The sequence below is a fragment of the Tetrao urogallus genome, assembly GCF_951394365.1.
Source record: "Tetrao urogallus genome assembly, chromosome: 1".
Lineage (NCBI taxonomy): Eukaryota > Metazoa > Chordata > Aves > Galliformes > Phasianidae > Tetrao > Tetrao urogallus.
In genome coordinates this window covers 52,478,235-52,502,573 of record NC_136813.1, presented here as the reverse complement: position 1 = coordinate 52,502,573, position 24,339 = coordinate 52,478,235, and the positions used below count along the sequence as shown (strand labels likewise).

At 37.7% G+C, this 24,339-nt stretch overlaps 1 protein-coding gene across 2 annotated transcripts in view; it reads left to right on the top strand.

Annotated features, from left to right (window-relative positions):
* Window positions 1–11,594: 11,594 nt before the first annotated feature.
* Window positions 11,595–24,339, top strand: part of NALCN (sodium leak channel, non-selective) — a gene marked incomplete at its 3' end in the record, with an annotated part of 199,096 nt that continues 186,351 nt past the window's right edge. For both annotated transcript variants that reach the window (XM_079539962.1, XM_079539961.1), the window contains exons 1-2: window positions 11,595–11,821; window positions 14,463–14,645. In XM_079539962.1, the coding sequence (XP_079396088.1) occupies window positions 11,714–11,821; window positions 14,463–14,645 (291 nt within the window). In that variant the 5' untranslated portion in view covers window positions 11,595–11,713. The remainder of the gene's footprint in view (window positions 11,822–14,462; window positions 14,646–24,339) is intronic.

Genomic DNA, 24,339 nt, shown 5'->3' with positions numbered 1-24,339 from the left:
AGAGTTTTTTACAATAAGGTTATTGAAAAATTGGAACAGGTTTCTCAGAGTGGCGACAGATGCTAGATTCATGGAGACATTTAAAGTCAGGCTGGAGGGAGCTCTGAGCAACTTAATCTACCTGTACATGTCCCTGTTCAATGAAGGTGGGTTGGATTAATTGAGCTTTAAGGGACCCTTCCAACTCAAACAATTCTATGATTCTATGATTCTATAAATGAAATACACTACTGTTTTTCCCTTGCTCACAGAAAGCACATCAAAGCATCAAGGGTTAAATCATTTCACCAGCAGTATCACCATCTGATGCAAGTCTTGCTCATAGACAGGCAATGGAAGAGAATCCAACCCTGTGCTGAAGTACTCATCTGTATTATTAGCTTGCAGTTCACAGAAGCTGCACAGAGGTAAGGAGGGCAAACAGTTACCAAATATGATAGGAGGTAAAAGCAGAAATATGAAATAAGTTAAGGAAGATGTGAATACCCCAGAGCTCAGACTCATTTGCAGGACAGCCAAGATGGTTCAGCAGATCGGCCACACCAGATGGCCTCCCAAGATCCCTACAAAACTGAATTGTTCTATTACATATCATTTTTCACTGGCCAGTATATCCATACATCCACTGAAAAGCTTGTACGAAATCACATCTGCTTTGCATATGCTGGCTTAGATGTAGCTTTAATTTTTTTTCTCTTTGCAACTATCACTTCTCATTCAAGAGATGCTATCCTCAACAATAAAACGCTGCCTAGAAACTTATTCCAGCTACTAAAATATAATCGAGGAGGAAAATGATCAAATGTGAAGAGTATTACTTGTGAACACATTTATTTCTAAACTGATTTGCTTACTTTTTTCATCTTCATTTTTTTTTCTGTATCAGCTGGTCATTTACTATTAGAGACACGAATTCTGCAAACACTATAATTAGGTGCTCAGATTCACTGGAATTGCTAATGCTGTTAACACAGGACACAAGCACTGACAGAACTGCATCCATAAACCTCAGGCCAGCTCCCTGACGGGCTTATTAGCTTTTTGTTGTAACAGTCACATAGGTACAATCTAACAAAACTTAATGCAATTTATGCCATACGTTTCCCTTCTGTTTTCTGTGGTATTTTGCTAAGTGTTTGATTTTTCAAATCCTATTCCACATCTTTAGCGCTATCAAGGCAACTGCATTTGCAGGATTATCTCTTTGATTTTGTTAATTTTATAGGCTCAGAAGGCTGTCAACTGGAATCATTTAAAGACAAACTATAATTTATTGAAATTCACTTTTTTATTTTTTTCCTTTTTTTTTTTTTTTTTTTTTTTTCTGAAGAAGATAAAAATGCAGATTGGAATGCGGTGACTTCAGTGACAGAGGAGGTTTCCAAGTACTTATTTGAGGTATTCCTTTACAATAGGTGATGTCGGGCTCTCTCTTCACTCATTCACTTGTAGCTATTTTGGGACTCAATGAGCCGGCGCACACACTCCGAAGAGCACCGTACAGGCTCAGATTGATGCTGGGGGCCGAGGATCGGCACCGGCAGTGACAGCTGCCCCAGATGTGTCACCCCGGTATGCGCTCCCAGGGCTGCGTTCTGCTTCCTCGCTGCGTGATGGCTCTGCGTGAAGGCACGGGCGGCCTCAGCTCACCCTGCGGTTCCCCAACCACTGAGCTCCGCGCCTCCTAAACCCGGAGCATTCAGAACCTGGGGTGGATTTTTGCGCTTTTTTTTTTTTTTTTTTTTTTTTTTTTGCCTGTCTGTGCGTATGTTGCGCGGCGTTGGCCCCGTCCCCTCCTCGGCCTCTCCCCGGTGCCCGCAGGCCGCCCCACCCGCCGCCGTTGCCGAGAGACCGAGGGCGGCCGCCCGGCTCCGCTCCGTTCCGCTCCCCCCGCTCCGCCGCCGAAACACCGCTAGCATCTCACACACCCGCGGGTGCCGGGGCTGGCCCCTCCCGAGCGCGCCATGAAGGCGGATGCTGGCGGTAGGTTGGAGGCATCGGGCGCGGCTCGCAGTGCGGCGCTGGCTCGGTACGGTGACCCCCGGCTCCTCCCCGCTCCATCCCCGGCCCCCGGCGCATCCAGCGCCGCTGACCGCCGCCTCGCTCCCTAGGCCGCCGGTGGAACGCGCGACGAGAGGCCCGGCCGGGGCTCAGCGGATCACCGGGGCCGCGTCCTGCCGAGCCCCGCGGTGGGAGGGGGCCAGCGCCGGGGCGGAGTGGGAGGGCGGCTGCTCGCCCGGCTTGCCGGAGCAGGGATGCCGGCATTGTGCTGGTTGAGTGCATGGCTAGCGCCGAGCCCGGGAGTGGGGCCCGCTCTGCTAGTCTTCGTCAGCCGCCGGGTGCGGGTGGATGGAGAGAGGCTGAGATGAAGTGCGTCTCCCTGCAATCAGTGGTCGGTGTCTGGGGTATACATTGGTCCGGTCGAGAAAGGCGTACTTGGGGTTTTGTGTTCGCATCTTTTTGTTTTAGCGCTCCTGATCGTTTCTAGGAAGAGCTGAGATTTCCAACGGCCTTTAGGTACCCATCAACCTTTAAGTTAGTTGTGATTTCTTCGGCTGTATTGTTGCATTCTGAGTCTCTCACCAAGAAAATATTCACAGGGACATAATGCCATCTAAATGCTCTTTGGGTCTTCGGTTTTTGATGTGACATCTCAACTTCCCATTTCATTTTCCCTCTATTTATTTCCTTCTACAGCCACCATATCCCTCCAACTCCCTAAGCAACCGAAAAATAAATAATACCTATTAACTTTTTTTTTTTTTTTTTGCTATGTAAATCACAAAATTGAGAAACATCAGTGGATAGATTAAAAAAGAAAAACATCTTCTTTGAGCTGGTCTATCAGCCTGCTGCAAGTCCATGAGTGTACATCTAGGAACATTTATGAACAGCTGAGGGAATTCTCTAATTGCTTCAGCTAGGTGCACTGTTTTTAAAATGAAATTTTAAAGCTGTAGCAATCAACAGTGTTGGAGTATAGACTCATGGTCATTTTGTTTTTTATATCTTTTTATTTTATTCTGAAGTTCAGTCCGCCAAAGTTCATTCACGTATGAGATACACCTGGAAATACCAGTTTCTAATATCCAAACTGTTTTAACTTCTTCCTTTTGGACACTGATGTCATGATAAGCACCATGTGGAGCTGGGTGGCATTCATTCCAATCCATGTCTTGAATCACGTAGGTTTTCAGGCCTTAAACCTTCCTCCCAAGAAAGTAGTACCAAGCTTTGTTACAGGAGATGTGGGGCTACAGAACCAAACTCAGGAAGAAGTGGGAAGTTAATGATTTTCCAGGATGAGAACGCCTTCTCGGATGTATATCATGATGAGATACAACTGGTAGTGGCTTCTGGAATTTGTGATTCCCCTCAATGTTATAGAGGAATTCGGGCAGTTGAAAACAGGATTTTTGATGTGTTTATGAGTAAAATAGAAGCAATGCAATCGTGAAATCAACTTATTTTTACTGTATTATCAGTACAGTATTTCCATGGTTTGTGAACGACATGGTTTTCCCATAGGTATTGAGATTGAAATATTTTTGGAAGTAAAGAGCAAAATCAGCCTAATATGTACATTATGGTTGAATGACATTTTAATTCCTTTTTGGTCCTCTTTTTTTTTTTTTTCTTACCTCTGTATGAAGTTCCCTGTGTCAGGTTACGTACTGGTAATAGTCTTGTCTTGAGAGATACTATCTCCGGGCTATGGTTTCAAACAGTCTTGTTTCTTCTGGTTTATTTATTTTCCCTTCCTTTATTTTCTCTGATCTATCTGTGATATATTCATCTTTCATCCCTTTTTCCCCACTGTGAGGGTACTCAAGCAGTTGAACAAGATGCCCAAAGAAACTGTGCAGTCTCTATCCATGGTGGCTTTCAGGACTGTACAAATATGGTCAGACATCACACTTCACCACTCTTGAGCAGATTAGACTAGAGACAAGAGACTGTGAATCCTTCCAACCTGATTTAGCCTGTGATGATGTGGTTTCTTCTTTCCATTTAATTTTTTTTTCCTAAAAATAAACTTTCACAACTTTGCCCTTTTATTCCTGGGGCATGACATTCAGTCACTGTGTTTATGAAAATGGCAATACATTTCCATAGTTTGTGACTGCAACATGCAAGAATTCTGTTGCAGCAATGAGATCAAGTATCACAGGTCAATCTGTTTGTCATAAAGAAAAGATAAGAAGAGGGAAGAGTCTTGATCTTATTTTAAGAATTTCAAGTTTAAAATACATGGGTGTTGGCTGTTTTTCTGGGAATTCCTAAAATGAAAGATTGAAAAGAATTTGGAACGGGAAAATCATTCAGTTGTTTTTTTTTAAATAAATACTTCAACAAAAATTTTAACTGTGCTGAAAGAATATAATCACTACTTATTGTATTTTAATGTATTTCAATCTAAATTGTGAAAAGATGTGTAGATAAGGTTGTAGGCTCCAAAGCGTGTAATTAGTGGTACAACAAAATCTCAGCAACATTAAAATAATCACTTAAGCAGGCATTATGCCAGCCTTCTGCCTACAGAGAAACTCCTTTCCACCCATTCATCATACTGGGAAGGGTGCCCTAAGGCCTTCTTTTAAAATCCTGTAAAATGTATCTCCTGCAATATTCATATGAGATTATGAAATGTGGGCTGTCTTAGAAAGGATGTCTTTCTCCCTGAATCCTCTTGAAGAATAATTTGCTACCAGTTCCCCTTGCTTTCATATGGTTCTACAATGTGATTTCCATCTACAGACAAACAGACCACAAAAGCAAATCCCAGAACATAGCTCTAATATTTTTTTTCTAGTATGACTCTTTACAGCTCATCTCTGAGTTTCTTCATCAGCTTTGGCCTTTTTAGGGTTTTCATATAGACTAGACTGCAGTAGACTAATCTTAGGACAGCAAGTGATAGGTGGGTGGTCTGCACTTGAAGTGAACATTTGAAACAATCTAGTTGTTAAATCACACTGTGGATCATAGAGGGAATACACTGCCATCGGTATAATATCTACACGTAATTCCTGTGCCACCACCAGTGGCCATCATTACAACCACAGCATTTGAAATATCATCTTCACTTTTGTTTTTGTTTTTATTGAATGTGGTTCCTTAATTGAAAAATGTGAAAACACAACACTTTTATTTAAAATTATGACAGTCACTGTCTAGATGGATATGTGTAGGTTCTCTAGAATTGTGTCTTCTTGCTGTTGGAAGGCTTCCTGTGAAAGGAACTTGTCACTTGACATGGTGTAACAGCAATGGTAGGCTTATGTCTTGTTCGTGTGAGGTCTGCATTTATATGCAATTTGATATTAGATTCTTCCTGCTGAATGGTCTTAATCATTTTGGCAGTATCTGAAAGTAAGAACTTAAATTTAAGAACTAAATATGGTATGAGCATTGTCCTCAGCCAGAAACGACACAGGAAATATTAGGAAGAAAGAACTATAGCCTGGGTGCCTGTTGTTTTTTGTTGGTTTTTTTTTTTTCAGCCTAAGTGTTCTATGTGCAACACTGGCAGCCCTAAGCCAATGTTAAACTTTCATTGATGGTTGAACCCCAGCATGATGGTTTTGCTCTGGAGTTCTATTAGTAGGCTCAAGCTGTCATTTCTTTCTTACCTGTACCCAAATGATGTGAAATTGTGAATGAAAGTGATTTTTCAGATACTTCCTTTATTATATATATATATTTTTTAATCCTGTTTGGTTTTAGTAAATCCTGAAATTTTGTCATCTGTTAGCAGTCTGCTGCATGTAAAGTAATGAGGCAGTTTTTTTGTACAATTCATTGCATGGAATAATAATACCACACAAAGATAAAAAATCATGGACATAAGCTTTTCTTTGAAACTAGTTGTTTCAAAGTTAATAGTTAATAGCATCCATAGTGTCACGTGTCATGTGATTGTATCCTTTGGAAATTTGTCTTTACCCTTCAAAACTTAAGTGCACCTGTGCTGTCATGAATGTAATTTTCTCACTTCAAATGTTCTGGTACATGAAAATAAATCTTGAAATATTGTGTACATTCAGCTGCACCCAAAAGCATGGATGGAGGGAAAAGCTAGTAGAGGAGCAGGGACAATTCGCTAGGAGGGAAAGAAGATGACTATGGAAAGAAGGAAAACGCCTGTTTTGCCTCTAAGCATATAGTGCATAGTACAGCTAAGAATAATTTCTTCCTTCTTGCTGTGCATTTTTTATTTGTTTTCAATATAATATGGAAAAAATGTTTTATCATCATGCCATATGTATGGGTCTTGATGTCCTCTTCCTGTTGTCCATTTTATATTTGGCAGATTTTATCTTCTATAGATAGTAAGAAGTTAAAAATTAATTATTCTATTACAAGTTTAAGTGAACTGTTTGTGTGTTCTGATTCTGGGAAGAGTTGAATTGGAACTCACATCTTCAGACAAGAGAGAATTTGCGTTGAAGAGAGTTCTTGCAAAAGGCCAGCCATGGGAGGACCTTCAAGCTCTCAGGTGACAAAGTCAACAAGCTGTGAGACAGAAATATGTTGGAAACCAGACATTGCTGATTCCAGGGATTTGTCTGGTTTTTGAACTCTCTCCATAAATCTTAGATAGGAATATCTGTTTTATTTTTCTATTTATTTTATGTGAAGTCATTTTTCAACTGGTTTCTTTCTATCATAACATTTATAAGCACATTTCCCTAAATTTGTAGTAGGAACTGCTTAGCAGAAGATGCTATATACAGCAAACTTTTTTTTTTTTTTTAAACAAGACACAGAGTTCTCAGGTTTTGATGTTGGGTAGGATCAGCTACTTTTTTTAATTTGTCTTTTGATTTTTGTAGGAAGTGCAAATTTCCATCAGCAGAAGTGTCTTGCGGTTAGTGTGGATATCACAAACTAGGATTAAACCCTCTTCAAACTTTTTCTTAACCTGTGTGCACAGTTTTAAATTTACCAATTATTGTGCTAGTATAGTTTCATTTCAGCAGAAGCTGCAAATTAAGTGTAATGCTGATAAATCTAGTGTACTATTAAATTTAGTTCTCAGGTGGTGTAAAAGGTTGTTCATGAGGAGAGAGGGAGAACAGGCTGACCAAGTGGATCAGCAGGGGCACAGTGAGTGAATCATATTCTGTTTTGTTCTCTTCCTTTAATTTGTTTTTCTTTCTAAAAATAGAGGAGAGTTTCAAAAGCAAATAGGCTTCATTCCTGCCTGAGAAGGTTGGCATCTGTGCTACAGATTTTTATTACTATTGTAAAGAAAATGCTCCAAAGAAGTCTGAAGTGGATGCAGCCCCAGAATTCCATGGTATTTTCTTGTCTCAAAACCTATCTTTTCTTTGCACCCAATATTTCTTAAAAAGTCTAGAGCTAGATATATATCCTAGAGAATTTATTAAGACTTTCATGTTAATAACAGGTTGTGATCAAAGAAGGACCTAATGATGTACGTCAGAATCAATGTGGGAACTGCAGGGGTGGATTTGTAGTCAGGGTTTGGGAGAACTGCAGCCTCTCCATTAGCACAGCTTGGTGTGGTGCTCACTGCATGGTGCATGCTGGAAGGAGTTCCTGCACAGCTCCTTTCCTCCCATTCATCTTTCTGTTAGTTCCCCCTGACAGGAAAAGGTGCAAAATAGATTGCAGGCCAAGAGTTAAAACAAGATGTTCTTATGTTCCATAAATGTTTCTTCTTCTCTGTTGGATTTATATGCATGACAGTTTATTTATTCAAGGCCACTTCTTAAAAAGAAGAATTCTGATCCCCTTATAGTTATAACATTTAAGTATGTGAACTGAATTCCATTATTCACATCTAAAATTAATGTATCCAATAAAGAGACAAACAAATAAAAGTGTCACTCAGTATAAGGGTAGATGGGGATTTCTTTAGAAAGATATGGCTCATCTTCCTACCCATCAGATTTCTAAATAAGCAATTCTGAGAAAAGCATAAAACCAACAGAGCCTCTCCAAATGGACACTTTAAGGAGTGTCCTCTCAATTGCTCATTATTCAAATTCTGAGACTTCTTTCATGATTCTCTTATTGATTGTACTTATCATATTGATCCTTTATTTATTGACAAGTGTTTTCCTAAGAGTATGCTGGGAAATGCAGAAATGGTAAGCATAAAATTAATATTTTATTGGTTCACTGATTAACTTTTATGTAAGTTTGCAAAGAAACATACATTCAGGAAACATTTTAGAGAGTGTTATTTACTCCTTCTAGGGTCTAGAGAACTGCAGCCTTAGAGAAATTACAGTAAACTTATTATTATGCTAAATGTAGCCATTTTAAGATTTCATGACCTCAAAAAATACACCATTTCCAAGGCTTCAAGCAGTTTAGCTATACTTGGTTTAAACAGAGAAAATAAGTTATTATATTAGGCTTGGAAACAAAGAAGAGAAAGAAGGAAAATTTAGTAAAGAGAAAAGAAGTAGTGACATTATTTATGGGAAGGAAATGGAAACATGAAGCTTAAGCACAAGTCCTAAATTAGCAGACAGCTTGTATGGATATGCTTGTATTTCAACCTTCACTAGTTAGAGGAGGACTATAAATCTACCATGTTCATTTTACAATATTTGCATATATTTATTGTCAGCTTGTAAGTTTCACTTGTATGAGGTTACTGTGATTCACTGTCCAACATGAATAAAGATGTCAGAAGTTGTCCTATATTTTATACCTTTACATTGTTTCTTTTTCTTAATTAAAAAAAAAAGGGGGGCAAAAAACCAAAACCACAAAACAAACTAAAATCCAACAACCCAGAACTGTATAATTTCAGATATTTCAGCTGGAGAATCTGCATTACTATGGTCTATGTAAACTGAGACCAGTAATCTAGACTTTTAACTAATGGTCCAGGTTTTTAAGTGTTAGACAGCAAATATGAGAAAGATGCATGTAGGCTGATTATGCTGATCATAGAGTTGTCATGATCAGGAGTTTTAGTTTACTAACAGCTATGAAGGAGAGTAATCCACAAACCTATAAAAAGGACTTTTACATATGTAGAGACATAACTGGAAAAAGCACAAAGCACTCTTCTGAGAATGGAGCAAACCTGAAACAGGAAAAAATAGAGTGGAATAGACTCAGAGGGAGCTGGAAGAACATGATTTGGTGATGCTTGCCACATTAGTGAAAAGAAGAGTCAGCTGGGGGTGTATGGGCACCATGTGGATGAGGAGCAGCAACCTGTGTGGTGAAAAGGCCAGTTGAGGCCAACAACACAAGCACTTCTGTAGTGTTGAACTCACTACTTCTTCCAGCTAATCAAGGACAGTTTCTTTGGCATTCTATGGCATTCACCATACCTTGTGATATTTGATGGACAGCTTATAGCTTTCATGTATTTTGTATTAGATAATGCTGACAATCTTTTTGGAAGTGTAATGTCACTCATGTACAAGCCAGATTTTGCCTGGGGTAAAGGTCTATAACAAGGCTGAAGATCTTGCTTTCTCCTTCCCCTTCACCTTCCTGAAAAACAATGCCTAAGGGACTGGATTTCATGCATGACAGTTTTTGTGCAAGCCACGTACTCCCTTCTGAGTAGGCTGTGATTTCTTAGGAGAATGCATCATAGTCTCTTTGTGTTTATTCACATTCAGGGATGCTTGGTGTCTGGGGGAAAGCTGATTCTAATATCTAGGTTTTCTTTCTGCACTTGTGGTGTGTAGTGGTTGCTGCTTGCATTGCTGAGGTCTGCAGAAGGCTCAGACTCCGTGCCACCCCAGCAGGAATGTCCAAACTCTGCCTAATCTTGTGGAAACAGCACGTTTTGCTCTGCTCCCATGTATCAACATAAGCCCCAGAGACAGCCAACACTCCCACTGTTAGCTTACTAGCATTACTAACATTAAAGTATTAGAAAAATGCATGCTAATAGCAGAAGTACATAGCAAAAAGACTCTTTTGATTTCAGTAAAGAACAATAACATCTGTTTGCTACTTAAGATTGCCTGTTTGCCTTCGGCTTATTGGGCTTTATCTTAGCCTAGTATAATAAATGAAAGTGTCACCATAAAATTAAATGGCTTCAGGTTAAATCCATCCAATGATTACTTTGGATTTAAGTTCACAGTAATAGCCGCCTTCACATACTGGTCTGAATTTTCTGCCAGTGCTGCTAGGTTTCTGGTAATTGTTTGAGCTGCATACTTTCAAGTAAATTGGCATAAACTGAGAGCCATGTCACTGATTTATATAGGCAAAGCTTTTTATTAAAAAGAAGATCCTGTTAATAAATGCAAAATCTGTTTGGCACGAAACCAAAACCTCTCAACATCCTTGGTATGAATCTTAGAAAATGTGGGATAGATGAGTGAGGTGGGTTATGAACTGACTGACTCGCCGAGCTCAGAGCAGAGAGTTGTCATCAGCAGTGCAGAGTACTGTTGGAGGCCTGGAACTAGTGGTTTTCAACAGGGGGTAGTTCGGGGTCCGGTCTTGTTCAACATACTCATCAGTGACCTGATTGAAGGGATACCCTTCAATGCACCCTCAGCAAGTTTGTTGATACAAAGCTGGGAAGATTGGCCAACACACCTGAAGGCTGTGTTACCATTCAACAAGACCTGGACAGACTGGAGAGCTGGACAGAGAGGAATCTGATGAGGTTTAATAAGAACAAGTATAGAGTCTTTCACCCGGGAAGAAATAACCCCATGCATCAGAACAGGTTAGGGGATGGCACTGGAATGGACTGCCAGGGAGGTGGTGGAGTCACCGACCCTGGGGGTGTTCAAGGAAAGACTGGATGTTGTGTTGAGGGACATGGTTTAGTGGGAGCTATTGGTAATAGGTAAATGGTTGGACTGGATGATCTTTTAGGTCTTTTCCAACCTTGGTGATTCTATGATTCTATGATTCAATGACCTGCTGGAGATGAACTCTACAGAGGACCTAGGGGCCCTGGTGGACAACAGGTGGTCCATGAGCCAGCAGTGTGCCCTTGTGGCCTAGGAGACCAGTTTTATCCCCTGGGATGCAACAAAAAGAGTGCGCCCAGCAGGTCGAGGGATATGATTCTCCCCCTCTACCCTGCCCCGATAAGGCCACATTTACACTACTGTATCCAGTTTGAGCTCCCCAGTTCAAAAACAGCAAGGAAGTTGAAGGAGTTCAGTGGAGGGCCACAGAGATAATTGCAACCTGCAGCATCTCCTATGAGAAAAGGCTGGGTAATCTGGGTCTGTTCAGCCTGGGGAGAAGAAAACTAAGAGGGGATCTGATAAATCTTTATAAATAACTAAATGGAGGTGGGAGGCAAATGGATGAGGCCAGGCTCTTCTTGGTGGTGTGTAGCGATAGGAGAAGAATTAACGGCCTAAAATTTGAACATAGAAAGTTCCTTACTAACGTGTGGAAGAATTTCTTTACAGTAAAGGTGAAGAAACACTGGAGCAGGTTGCTCAGAGAGGTTGTGGAGTCTCCTTCTATGGAGATATTCAAGACCTGTGTGGCCACCTACCTGTGTGACCTATTGTACGGTACCTGCTTTAGCAGAGAGGTTGGACTCGATGATCCCTTGAGATCTCTTCCAACCTCTGGGATTCTGTGATTCTGTGAACATGCTTTAGATTAGTTATAAAACTGTTCAAAAGGGCATTATAAAATAGTTTTGGTGAATTAATGTCTTTTCTCTCTTTTTCTCCCCAAGGGTATTTCATGATCATAGATAACAAAAGTTAACTTCAGGATGCTAAAAAGGAAACAAAGTTCACGGGTGGAAGCCCAGCCTGTTACAGATTTTGGTCCCGATGAATCTTTGTCAGACAATGCAGATATTCTGTGGATTAACAAGCCAGTAGGTATCTTTTTCCATAGTTATTAATTGTAAGTTAAATGCAACTTATATTGTTGAAATATGACTTCTAAAAAAAGTTCTGAAATAGTAGTCAGAAACAGTTATTTAGCTATCATTGCTAATCTGCAAGTTCTTTTTTTTCTTTTTTTTTTTCTTTTTTTTTTTTTTTCAAAAACTCAGAAACTAAATCAAAAGGCAGGTTTTCCACACAGAGGTGATGGGATGATCAAATAACATTTGCCAAGGTCCATCGACCTGGGTCTCTTCAGCCTTGAGAAAAGAAGACTGAGAAGGGATCTTATTAATGTTTATAAATATCTTAAGTGTGGGAGGCAAAGGGACAGGGCCAATCTCTTTTCAGTGGTATGTGGGGACAGGACAAGGGGAAATGGCCATAAACTGGAACATAGGAAGTTCAGCACAAATATGCTAAAGGGTGACAGAGCACTGGAAGGCTACCCAGGGAGGTTATGGATTCTCCTTCTCTGGAGATATTCAAGATCCTCTTGGATCTGTGCAGCCTGATGTAGGGAGCCTGATTTGCAGGGGGTTTGAACTTGGTGTTCCCTTCCAACCTCTATGATCCTGAGATTCTGTGATCTACTGATTACTATTTTATACAGCCATCTTTTCAACGTCTCTGTTTCCTACATATTTATTATAAGTAGAAGTGAAGTTTGCAAAATGAGCTTTTGAAGAGAATGTCAAAAAGAGCATTTCATTGTTGAAATGGTAGCCAACAGTTGATAGTTTTGACTTCCAAATCTCCTTTTTTTTTACATCTCTCATGAATATAGAAGTGTATTTAGACTGTTTATTTTCAAGTACAGCTCATATTTTTCTAGCATAAGTTGACCTACAATGTGCCCTACACGACAGGTAAGTGTAGTATTGTCTGGTGACTTGAAACAAGAGATTGTTTCATTAGGAACAAAGCTATTAGCAGAATGCACAGGATTTAGAAAATGCCTTTGCCACATAAATATGTTTGTTATTATTACATCACTTCAGCAGCCAGTGTGCTTCTGGGATTCCTATGTTTTTTGAATGATTCATGTTTTTGTAGAGAAGGCATTTTTGTGCTCCTCATAAAGGAAAATAGAAAATTTTATTTTGTGACAGTAGAAAGTGAAATATCCTAAAATAAACACCTATTGTTGGTATAATTTCATTTAATGAAACTATCATGTCCATTGCATTATGGATCCCAGATCCATACTGCTTTGCTCCCAACTCTTAACACGTAAATCATTTACAACACCCATATATTAACTATTCATGGTAAATAATTTAAAAAAGAATGTTCACATTTAATTTTGTAATTAGCTCAAAATGTTATTGCAGGAATATATGCAGAGTTATTTATATGTGTTTCTCAGTGCACAGTATTCAGCTTTTTCCTTGCCATACTGCTAAACAAGATGCCTATTGCTCAGTATACAATATTAAACTTTTACTAAGACAGACAAGAAGCTTATATATAAGCCAAAATTTACAGTTTATGTTATTTCTTTTCAGTTCATACAAGGTTTAAAACAAGGTTTGTATAAAAGTGACATGAAACAATGCATCAGATGCCTTCCACTTTCGGATTATTATTTTGGGCCTAGAATATACAAAAAATAGAGGTATTCAGTTCAGGTCAAATGTGATTACATTTAGGTGAGCATTAAATGAAGTAAATATTCTGGCCATTTCTTGATATCAGAAGATGTGAACTGTTGTAAATGACTGTATAATTTTTTTCTGCAAGTTGGTGTAAATTCACTCAGGGTTTTTTTTGTTTGGATAATTTTTTGCTTGCTGAAGTGTCCTTTTTAATTTTTTTTCTGAAAGATTTGACCCTACCAACTCTGATTCATTACACTTGTCTGGCTTCAAGATGCTTCAGCAGTGTTTTGATTTAAAAGCAAAAAAATAAAGTCCAACGCTAAACCCCTATACTGATACATTTTGCTTTCTCATTAGACATTCAGTGTGGTTGGCACTGAATACAGCCTTAATAATGACTGTTTTGAGATAAAGACCTAAGTAGTTTTAGAAATGAACTATTCTCTTACAGAAACAAAGCTTGTTTTGAACAAAGGTATATCCTGTTATAGAAGAAGTTGTTTTCTATGACAGTCTTTTTCTATATTTATTCTGATGATTTTAATCTCTATGCCTCTTAGTTCATTTATGGAATTATGAACTGAAATAAAATCAATTCATCTAAAAAAAAAAAAAATCAATTCACCTAAATGTGAAATTAAATTTTTCCACAGATATTTTTATTTAATGTATTCACCCAATTTATAACATCTAATAATATCACATGTTGTTGGTATATGAACTGTGCCAAGTTGTCATTTGAAAATGAATAGGATTGCAGAAGTAGAAAGGGTAGAATCTTTACTCTCAGTAGCCTGCCTCTTAATACTTAGTTTATGAATTACACAACCAATTAACAACTTGTTTTGTATATTTCAAAAAGTCAAGACTGCTCACTTTTGAGATTAGGACCTTAATACATGTATCATGATGTAAAAGAAAACCATGAATGTGTGTTTAGAAGAAGTGTCAGTACAACTTAGAGAGGATAAATATTTGAGCTGGTTTTAAACATTAAAGCAACCTTGTGATGTATTTTTTTCTTTTCCAGTGGGTACACTCTTTATTACGAATCTGTGCCATCATCAGTGTTATTTCTGTTTGTATGAACACTCCAAAGACTTTTGAGCATTATCCTCCTCTCCAGTATGTGACATTTGCGCTTGACACTCTACTGATGTTTCTTTACACTGCAGAGATGATAGCAAAAATGCATATCCGTGGCATAGTTAAGGTAAGTATTTGAAAATTAACCTGTATATGCTCAAGGAAATTGAGATGGATACATACCACTGACATCTGATCTTTCTTTCATAACTTCTCAGTTCCTTTTCTATGAGTTTTCTTAGCTGCAAGTGACACCATGGCATATAAAAAGACAGATTGAGAAATATCTGATTTTACTGCATAGTTAATCTCCACCTAAATTTAATACCAACATTCATAATAATAGTTTACTACTAAGAAATAGATAGATTCATTGTATTAATTTAAAGAATGAAGAGCAAAATAAGTTGCATGTACATTAGCAATAATCTTTTGTAAATGTCTGGAGATGCATATATTGATATAGAACTTGGATTGCCTTTTCACAAGACTGGATATTTTGTTGCACAATTACTTATTTAAGTAAGAAAGAGCATTATGTCCTACTGTGAGGTGAATGAAAACATAATCTTGCTTTACTGTATTTTTTTCCTTAATAGAATGCATATTGGTAAACAAATGATTCTGTTATCATATATTTACTGTTGTTGCTGGACTAAGTTTATATTGGTAGTTATGAATTGGGAGAACATTAACCTGCAGAATTTTTCAGTAGCCATCAATTTTTAGCATTATTTTACTGATCGTTTCTAGTCTTCAGTAAAAAAAAAAAATACAAGTTTGTCTTATATATAGTGAAATACATCTGTTGTGCTTGTTAACAATACAATCTTGTCACTACTGCAGAGAGCAGATTATCACTGTGTTATTCTTCCTTTCACTGCTGAAAGGTCTGGTGACTCCAGAGGCAAGTTCTACTTAGCCCTTCATTTTGTTCTGAGTTTGTGGGTAGCACTTTTTGTTTGCTGCCAAACTAAGCTATTATGCCACCATATGTAATGAATTTTAATAGTAAAAGTTGGAGCATTATTAATATTAGTATTTAGGAAGTAACTGAAATAAGATGATTCTGATAAAATATTCTCAAGTTATGTAAAGCCAAAGTAATCCTTTGTGAAATGGTATTTCTGGCTACAAGCTATGCTTGCTTATTCAGAAATATCCATTAGACAGGTTGTTATGAGGATAATTAGTCCTCAAAACATTATGGGGAATTAGTGACCAGTATGAGCATTTGAACAGAGCAGAGTTAATGAGATATTATTATAGCCAGTGTGGACTTTGTAAAGAAACAGGTATGTAAATATTATAGCAGAAAGAAAGAGATGAATGATCAAGAGCATGACTTTTCTACAGAGCTTGTTTTCTCAGCCTTTGTGCATGGAAATACCAGCTTCACTCAGTCAACACCTAGGGGCAACAAATAACATACTGATGTATATTCTAACTTTTTTCACTGGATTGTTTAAATTGTTGTTTTTGTGGATATTATGAACTTATCTTTGAAGCATATCTGATGAGTTTGTCCTCGGAGAATGAGTACCTGTCTGGAGTTTGTTCCACTGTCCTGACTCATGTTATACATGTATAAATGAGGATGCAAATTACTTGATTTTACACACTGATATTTTAGTCTTCTTTTATGGGATAAAAGTATGGTAAAATAGATCATGAATAACCAGTGTTGTGAAAAGATAAAGTAGAAACTGACTGCATTTATTCTTACTGCATTTATTGTTATTTTAACAAATGAGTATTTGCTTATGATTAATGTTTTTAGCATTCATCACTGAATGCAGTTACATTTGAATGAATTACTTTCTTTGATGCTATTTATGGTTTGTTGTAGAATAGTTAAGGTTGGAAGGGACTTTCAGAAGTCATGTGGTTCAACCAACTGCCCAGGGCAGATCCTGTTGGATGAAGTTGTCCACAGTTGTGTCCACATGAACTGTTGACTCCTCTACGGATGGAGATTCCACAAGCTCTCTAGGAAGCCTGCTACAGGATTTGATCGAGCTCAGGCAAAAAATATGTTTCCCTAGTACTTAAGCAGAATTTCTATGTTCCATTTTGTGTGCATTGTATCTTGTGTCATCACTGTGGACCTCCAAGAGTTTCACTCCATCCTCTCTGTATCCCCTGATGAGACAGTTGCAGACATCAGGAAGCTCTCCCCTTCACCTTCTCTTCTGAAAGCTCAACAGATCCATGTCATTCGTCCTGACTTCCTGCCCTTTTCAGTGGTCCTCTGCTAGACTAGCTCCATTATGTCTGTGTCTTTCTTGTACTGGGGAGCTCCAACCTCAACTCAGCTCAAAACGAGGTGTGGATGTGGTCCCACAAGTGCTGATTAAAGGTAACAGGTTATTTCACTGGGCCTGCTGGCTGCACTAGTGATGTGTTTAGGATGAATTGTGGCTGAACTATGTGAACTTGTTTTATATAGTGTAATCTTCATAAAACAATGTTAGAATAGGTTTATAATTAATTTGTGTGATCCTTTAAACTAAGAAGTAAAGAAGACTAAACTAAGAAGTTAAGAAGTATGCTATCTACATGTTTCTTTGAATGTTAATCAATAAATAATCCATTTTTAGTGAATTATTTTATTTGCTCTTTGGATTATTGATTCTAAGGAAAATATTGCTTCAATTATTCTTCCTATAACTCCACCAAGAACATAATTATCTATGGACATAGTGGCAATCGAAGTAAAATACAGCACTGTTTAGAAGCCTATTAACATATGTTAAAGGTATTGTATATAAAACATCTTTATTGAAGAGAAAATGTCTGTAAGTTATGGTCCTGATTTAAGTGCATTCAAAACTTTTAGGGAACACGGGATCAATTAATATATTGCTGTATGATTCTACTGAACTTTACCATCAATCAGTAATTCTGTAGAGCCTTTGGATTAGAAGTGCTAACAAACTTTTCAACATTGATTAATGCAAAATTTTGGTCCAGAGAGAAATCTAATTTATGGAAAAGATAGGCACTATCCACTTAATACTCAATTTATAACGGTATAAGTACAGCTGAGCTAAGATTTTTTAAAATGTTAAGTCATGTCTACTTAACACCTTCTGAGGACAAATCATAAATTTACATCCTCTTGTTCCCAAGGGGTTTAGAAAAGGTAGTTTCTGAAAATTCTAGACTTTTCTCTGTAAAAAGATTCTCTTTTCCCTGTGTGAAGTAAGTGACAAAATAAAGTGATGCAGTCATCCAAGTGCTTTGTTACCTCAGAAGGGAAGTTAAACTGAAATGTTGCCATGGCGTTGTATCTTCTAGTGCTCATGTTTCTTCCTGAATAGTTATTCTTGCTAATTGAGTCTATTTAAAATTTGGGCCACTTGTACCTTGTAAGTAATAGTTTTTGCTTGCCACATTTGACAAGACAATTGATTCAGTCAGAGGACTTTATGAATTACAAAGGCACTGACCATACTGATATTTACTGATTATGCTGTTGGCTTCTAGTAGGTGTTTGTTATGATGAAATGGCTCTTCTGGACCTATTGAAATGGGGATAAATGTGCAGTCAGATTATATTATGTGTATAGGCACTATCTGGGAAGAAAAGACTGCAGAGCCTATGACAGGATACTAGTATAATAGTTTTTATATTATAGGCTATTGTTACTTCTCATAATTTTAAACAAATGCTAATAACATTTATACCCTAGAAACTCATCTCTGAAAAATGTAGTACAGGCTACAATTTCTTACTGCCTGACGTCTTCTAAAATATAAAATTCTAGGACCGTTTGTGCAATGTTGGCTGTCTACATTATATAAAATGTATGTACGAACATTAAAACCATCTTGTAATGACTTGTAAAGTTCTATGAGAAGGAGAATTAGACCAAGTCTGTTTCTTACATTATAATTTGACACTTGAATTATAAATAATATCTTGAACTAAAGAATGTTGGCCTGTGTTACAACTCACTGTGAAATAATGTGAAATAGCTCAGAAAAAATAGTGTGCACACAGTATTAAACATATTTGAAATAGATTTGAAATTGAAGAATAACTTTCAAGAATACTATCTGGTCTCCAACTGACATTAAAAGTTAGGTATTTATCACTGTCAAGTAAATTATTAAGTAGGTATAAAAGAAAATGTGGCACATAAATTAGTGGATTATCTGGATTACTCATGCCAGTATTTCTGTAGGAATAGCATACGAAGCATGCTAGCAGGTGGCTACTTAACTGCAGTATGTCTTAAAAAGGCCTAATATTTCAGAAATTAAAAATTGTTATCTGATGTGGTATGTGGGAAAAGACTAGGAGTTTAACAAAACCAGCTTACTGTGAATTTTAGTAATAGGATGTTTTGATTGAGGGAATTCACGCTTCTATTTTAATCACTGGTATCAGCAGAATACAAACAGTAGGTATCACTATCACGAATGTAAAAAGTCTCCCAGTCCTTACACGATGTTCAATCTCATCATTCATTCAGTTCACTGAAGAATTCTGACGTGTTTCGAGAGGTTACTTAATTTCGTTATATTTTTGATCCTCTCACATAGAAGATGGAAATACATTAACTTAGGTCATCTTTCACAGCTATACTTAGGTACATCTGCTCAGCAGATACGGGCTAAATCACAGTCCCCTGAAACAAAAATCCTGTGGTACTAAGCTGCTATGTAATATCAAAGATTTAGCAGAAGTCAGGGATATCTTTTATGACAGTACAGCAGGCAGTGATGGCTTTGTTATCAACCAGCCTCTAGAAGAATTCATTTTCTGTCAGAAAAGGCAGGGAGACTAACTTCTGATGGAAAGACTAAGCTTTTCTTTTCAACAGTGTGATACAAAATTAAGTCATACTTTCTAATAATCTGTCTTCTGAAAATCATATGAGCAAGGTAAGGATACCTTACTTTAAAGACATTGTTTTATAAGTTTTTCCTTTCAGACTTTGTATTAGGAGAAACAGTCCAAGTAAACTACTTGCATTAGACACAATTGCCCTGGTAGCATTTAAAATAACCAATGAGAAAAATGTGCCAAAGTCCAAGGAGCTGCAGAAACTATGACTAGATTGCAAAAGAATTCACACCTATGTCTCAGCTGAAAATTCTGTCTCTAAAGAAGAAGAGATGAATGAAATTGGTTTCACCCTGTAGACATTCTGATTGCAACTTCTAATCTCTGTCACGATGGTATTACACCTAGATCATGTCAAATGGAGGCATGGTTCATCTTATTGCTCTGATACCGAAGCAACTGTCTCAAATGAAAGGTGCGAGTATTCCCTCCTCTGTCTGTTAAAAAAAGTCTAGTTGACCCTTATTTTGGTATTATTATGGCAAAAATTAGAAATGTCTTTTATGGGATTTAATAGAAATGTTTTTCTTTCCATATGTCAGCTAACAAAGGAAATTACAGGAAGCCAGAGGTAATAGCCTTGACATTTCTACTGTTGATAAATCAGCTACATTCACAGCAAACTTTTGTACAAACTAAAGGAGTTGTGACTGGAAGCGTTGGACTTTCTTCAGTAGCACAAATTATTATTCAGTGACTTCAGTATTCCTCCAAGTCTGAAGTCATACAGGAGCTGAAATAAAGCTTAATCTGCCCCCCAGCCCCCATCACAGACAGACAAGGAGCTGTTTCTATTAAATACTGCTGGCCTGGTTCCTTCATTACCTGAAATCAATGGCTTTCAGCATGTCAGGTGTTACTGGGCAGTGTTAGTGCTATACAGGCAACCCATTATCATCACCATTTTTCTGACAGGTGCTTTGGTTGCTGTAGCTGCTATCTGTGTGCTCTGGGTGAGAAAGGTGAGGACAGAGCTGGCTAAAGTCTTGTCTTGTCTGAACAGCATGAACTTGCTGCTATGCTCAGTTCTCTGCAGCTAAATGGGGCTGTGCTCCTACAATACAGGCAGCTGGAAGTGGAGCAGGAACTTCTGCCTTGTGATGACTACTCTGGTTGCAATCATTTAATTAGTCTCTGCCATGCTTTCTAGTTGCATATTGCCTCTTTTTTTTCAGTCATTTTTTCCTTGCATTAACTTAATCTTTAGGCATCTTGCAATGAGTGGTTAAACTAATTCATTAGAGTTTTTGTTTTTTTTAATTGATCACTCCAGAAAACATACCTGTAGCTGGTTGCCAGCTTAGTTTTTAACTGTGGCATTAGCTCAGTTGTGCTTAAATGATTTTGTTCCATAATAATCCTCATCTAGAACCTCATCTTGACTCATAGATTAACAAATTGTTGTTTAACTTACTGCAAATATCTTTTTTTTTTAGCCTTCTTTTTAGTATTTTTAACATTAAGCATTCTACCTTCAGCTAATGAGAGTGGAGAAATTACAAAATCAGTCTAGTCCTTCTGATGAGTCATTGGTGATACAAATTTATTTTCAGTGAAACCCTGTCAGATCATTCAGTAGCTTTCAGCAACTTGATCAGGTCAGTTTGTCCTGTGCTACACTCTGAATACAGAAGATGGAAATTCCAAAATGCCTGCTCTGGCTTTAGATAAGCTGGTTACTCTGCGGCATTAAGTTAATTAAGGATTGGGAAGTTGTTTTCGAAGGTCAGATGGGAGAACAGAATATGTGGCTCCTGTTCTCCCATGTCAGTGTGCACAGATGGCTTGTGGTGCCTGGTGGTCCGTACTCAGCTGGGTGTGTAAGTCACAGACGGGATTGAGATCCTCAACATGGAAGGCAGGAAAGTAGCCAGCAGAATCAGTGGTGGGGATGAGACAATTTTAAGATTCTGTGATTGAAGATAGTGTAATGCTGTGGAGGGAAAAAAAATAGAGAATATTACTTGCCACTGGTAACAAAAATGCTCATGAAGAAAACATGAAGCAAAGTTCCATTAACTTTAATTTTGAGTTTTGATTATGCCTACGGATTATGAAGTGAAAATTATTTGTCCTTGCAATAAATTATTTTACATATCTATATGAAGGATTAGAATTCTGTCCTTTGTATAAGGCTACTAGAATTCTAAATGTTTAGTGCAGGTCTCGTGATATTCTATGCTGGGAGAATGTATTTTACAGCAAATTGTCTTAAAACTTAAATACTGGAATATCCAGTTAAACATCTGTGGCAGCTATGATCAATAGGCTTCAAATTTCATAACAGTATTGATACTCATTACTAGAATAAGCCTTTCAGTCCTATGTTTGTTGCAGTTCTGCTAAGCACATATCCATTTCAAGGACACTGCTTTCCAGCCTATTGGGATCCTGTTGCTAGCCGAATGCTCTGATGCTGTTTTCAATCACAGGAAATTTGAAAAATTAAAACTGATTATCATGAGAAAAACACATAGGAAATTGCCCACAGCATGCTGTTAGTTCATTGTTACTGCCTGGGGGCAGGGTAGAGCCTGCTGCACTAAAATACACACACCTGTCTCTATGGTTACTTGCTCCCGGTTTTGATGGAGTGTTTATTGCAGGGAAGTAATGACTCATATTACACAGTGGGGCTTTTTGCACAATTTTTACCTTTGATTACGAGAAAATCAAAAGCATTTAAAATTACTTACTAAGCTTACATAGGCAGTATTTCAAAAATAAAAATAATTTCTCTAACCAGTCAGTGGGTCATAGAAGTTTTTTGATGAAAATTATTTTGGGGGCATGGATAAACATGTCCAGTGTATTTAGTGAATTGCTGTGGAGATCATTATTTAACCTCGAAGCTGATAAGAAAAAATATAAAATATATTGACTTTCATAATGTATTCTTAAAATACTTTTTTAATATATAGCCTGATGAGATGAATGAAATTTTTCAGTGATGTTACATAAATAAGAGGCATTACTTATATAAAAAGATCATCAAGAAGAAAAATTATAATGGCATCCAAATCTCTCTGCAAGTGAATAAGAACATTTTTGTGAAGCTGTATTTTTATGAAAAAAAAAGACAAAAATTACATGGGTTTTTTAAGGTAGTAACCTCAAGGAAAATATGTTTTGTGTATTGTGCTCACCATCACTAATGAGAGTTTTTAAAATATTGCTTTCTTATGGCTGCACTATTTCCATAAGCTTTTCCTGGTCTTTGTAGAATAAAATGGCTTCATCAGCTTTTAGTAATGCTAATTAACAAATGATAAAATCCTCCTTCTGAAAAAGGCCTCTTCCTTATGTACTCCATCTTTCATCACTGTGGCTGTTTTCTGTTGAAGGAGAGCTGCCAGTGATGGTTGTAGATGTGAGTTTGCCTATCAAATCTCCCAACTCAAATCTCTCAGCTGTATCTGATATTTCCAGGTTTGAGCTCTCAGCTTGAAACATCTGGATCCAAAGCAGCCCATTGTATCTGGAGACCTGACAGTTTTGGGATGGCAAGTTCCTGCCCAAACAGCATGTCGCCTTCTCAAGGCATCAGAGTACCACCAAAAAAAAAGCAAACATTCGTGCACATGGAACTGGTTAACGAACTAGAGTCTACCCACAGGACTGGCGTCTTGAGGAGGTTATGCTAGCAGCACAGTATTGATGATGATTCTGGGTTGGAAGACATCCATAGAGATTGTAGTAATCTGTTGAAAACAGGGCTTTCAATGTATTTATCCATTGTGCTATGAAGCTGTCTTGAGTATTTCCAAGAAGGGAGGTACTAGAAACCCGGGCAATAAAACTGGGCATCCTTTCCATTGTTTAGCTTTTCTCACAGTAAAGATTTTTTTTCTTGTGTACATCCTGGAAACAGTGCAGTTTCAGGTAGCATATTAATCCTGCTCGTGATTAGCCATTTTAAAAGTTGATGAACCATTAAGATATCCAAGGGAGCTGTGTAAGCTAGGAAGACAATCCTTATGGCTCTGAATACAGTTGGCTAATGAGCAGATGGAGGGGGAAATGAAATTCAGGCTGTCTGTGTGGTAACCCATGAAATCTCTCTGCAGGATGTGTTGTTGGCACCCATCTGCTGCGGAGCAGTGTCTGTAGAAAGCAGCTGTGTTACACACTGGTGGAACTTCCCACCCACACAGGTTCTGTAGGCATACCAGGTGCTGACAGGGAAATGTGAGTCCCCTGTTAACTACAGGGGAAGGCCATGCCTGGCAGCTCTCCACATTGAACTCTCCGCATTATTTATGCTTCAGCTGAATCAAGATGCTGTATGCTGATGTTGCGGGTAAAAGAGGGGTGTTGAGGCGTTCTGTTCTGTTTGTCTGTGAAAACAGTCATTCCTTTTGATGCTTTTGTACTTGAGGGAAGGAATGTTATGTTTTCATGCCTGTTAAACTTCAACAGTTCCGTTTTAAAATAAGTTTTTTTAACTCATTTTGTGTTAGCGGATTTCTGGCAAGTAAAATGGACTTCTCTTGACTGTTTGAAAGTCTTGACTCTTAGTTCATTGAAGGGAATTCTTAAATTCCCTAAAACTATTCCCTTTTGTGGATTGCATAGGTCTTTCTCCGAACTGCCCAATTAAAATTCTATTTCTGATCTAGTTTTTTTTGTTTTCTGGGTAATTTTTGCTACTAGTGGCAGCAACTGAGATGATTAATAATATAGATCAGAAGCCTCTGATTATAATATGAAAAGTCAAATACTAAATTTGATTAACTTCATTACATAAGTTGACAAAAATCAAGCATGTCTTTGGTCTGCACCTGAGATTGTCTTTTTATGAATGAAATATTCATGATAATTCCTAAAGTAAACTGAAAATTTCAGCAAATTCACTTTTTTTTCTTAATTTTATAATATGATAAAGTAATGGTGCTGTCGTCATTATTGCTGTTTTGTAATGGTGGATTACATTTGTGTATGTAGTCTGTTTGTAGCATGCATAGAA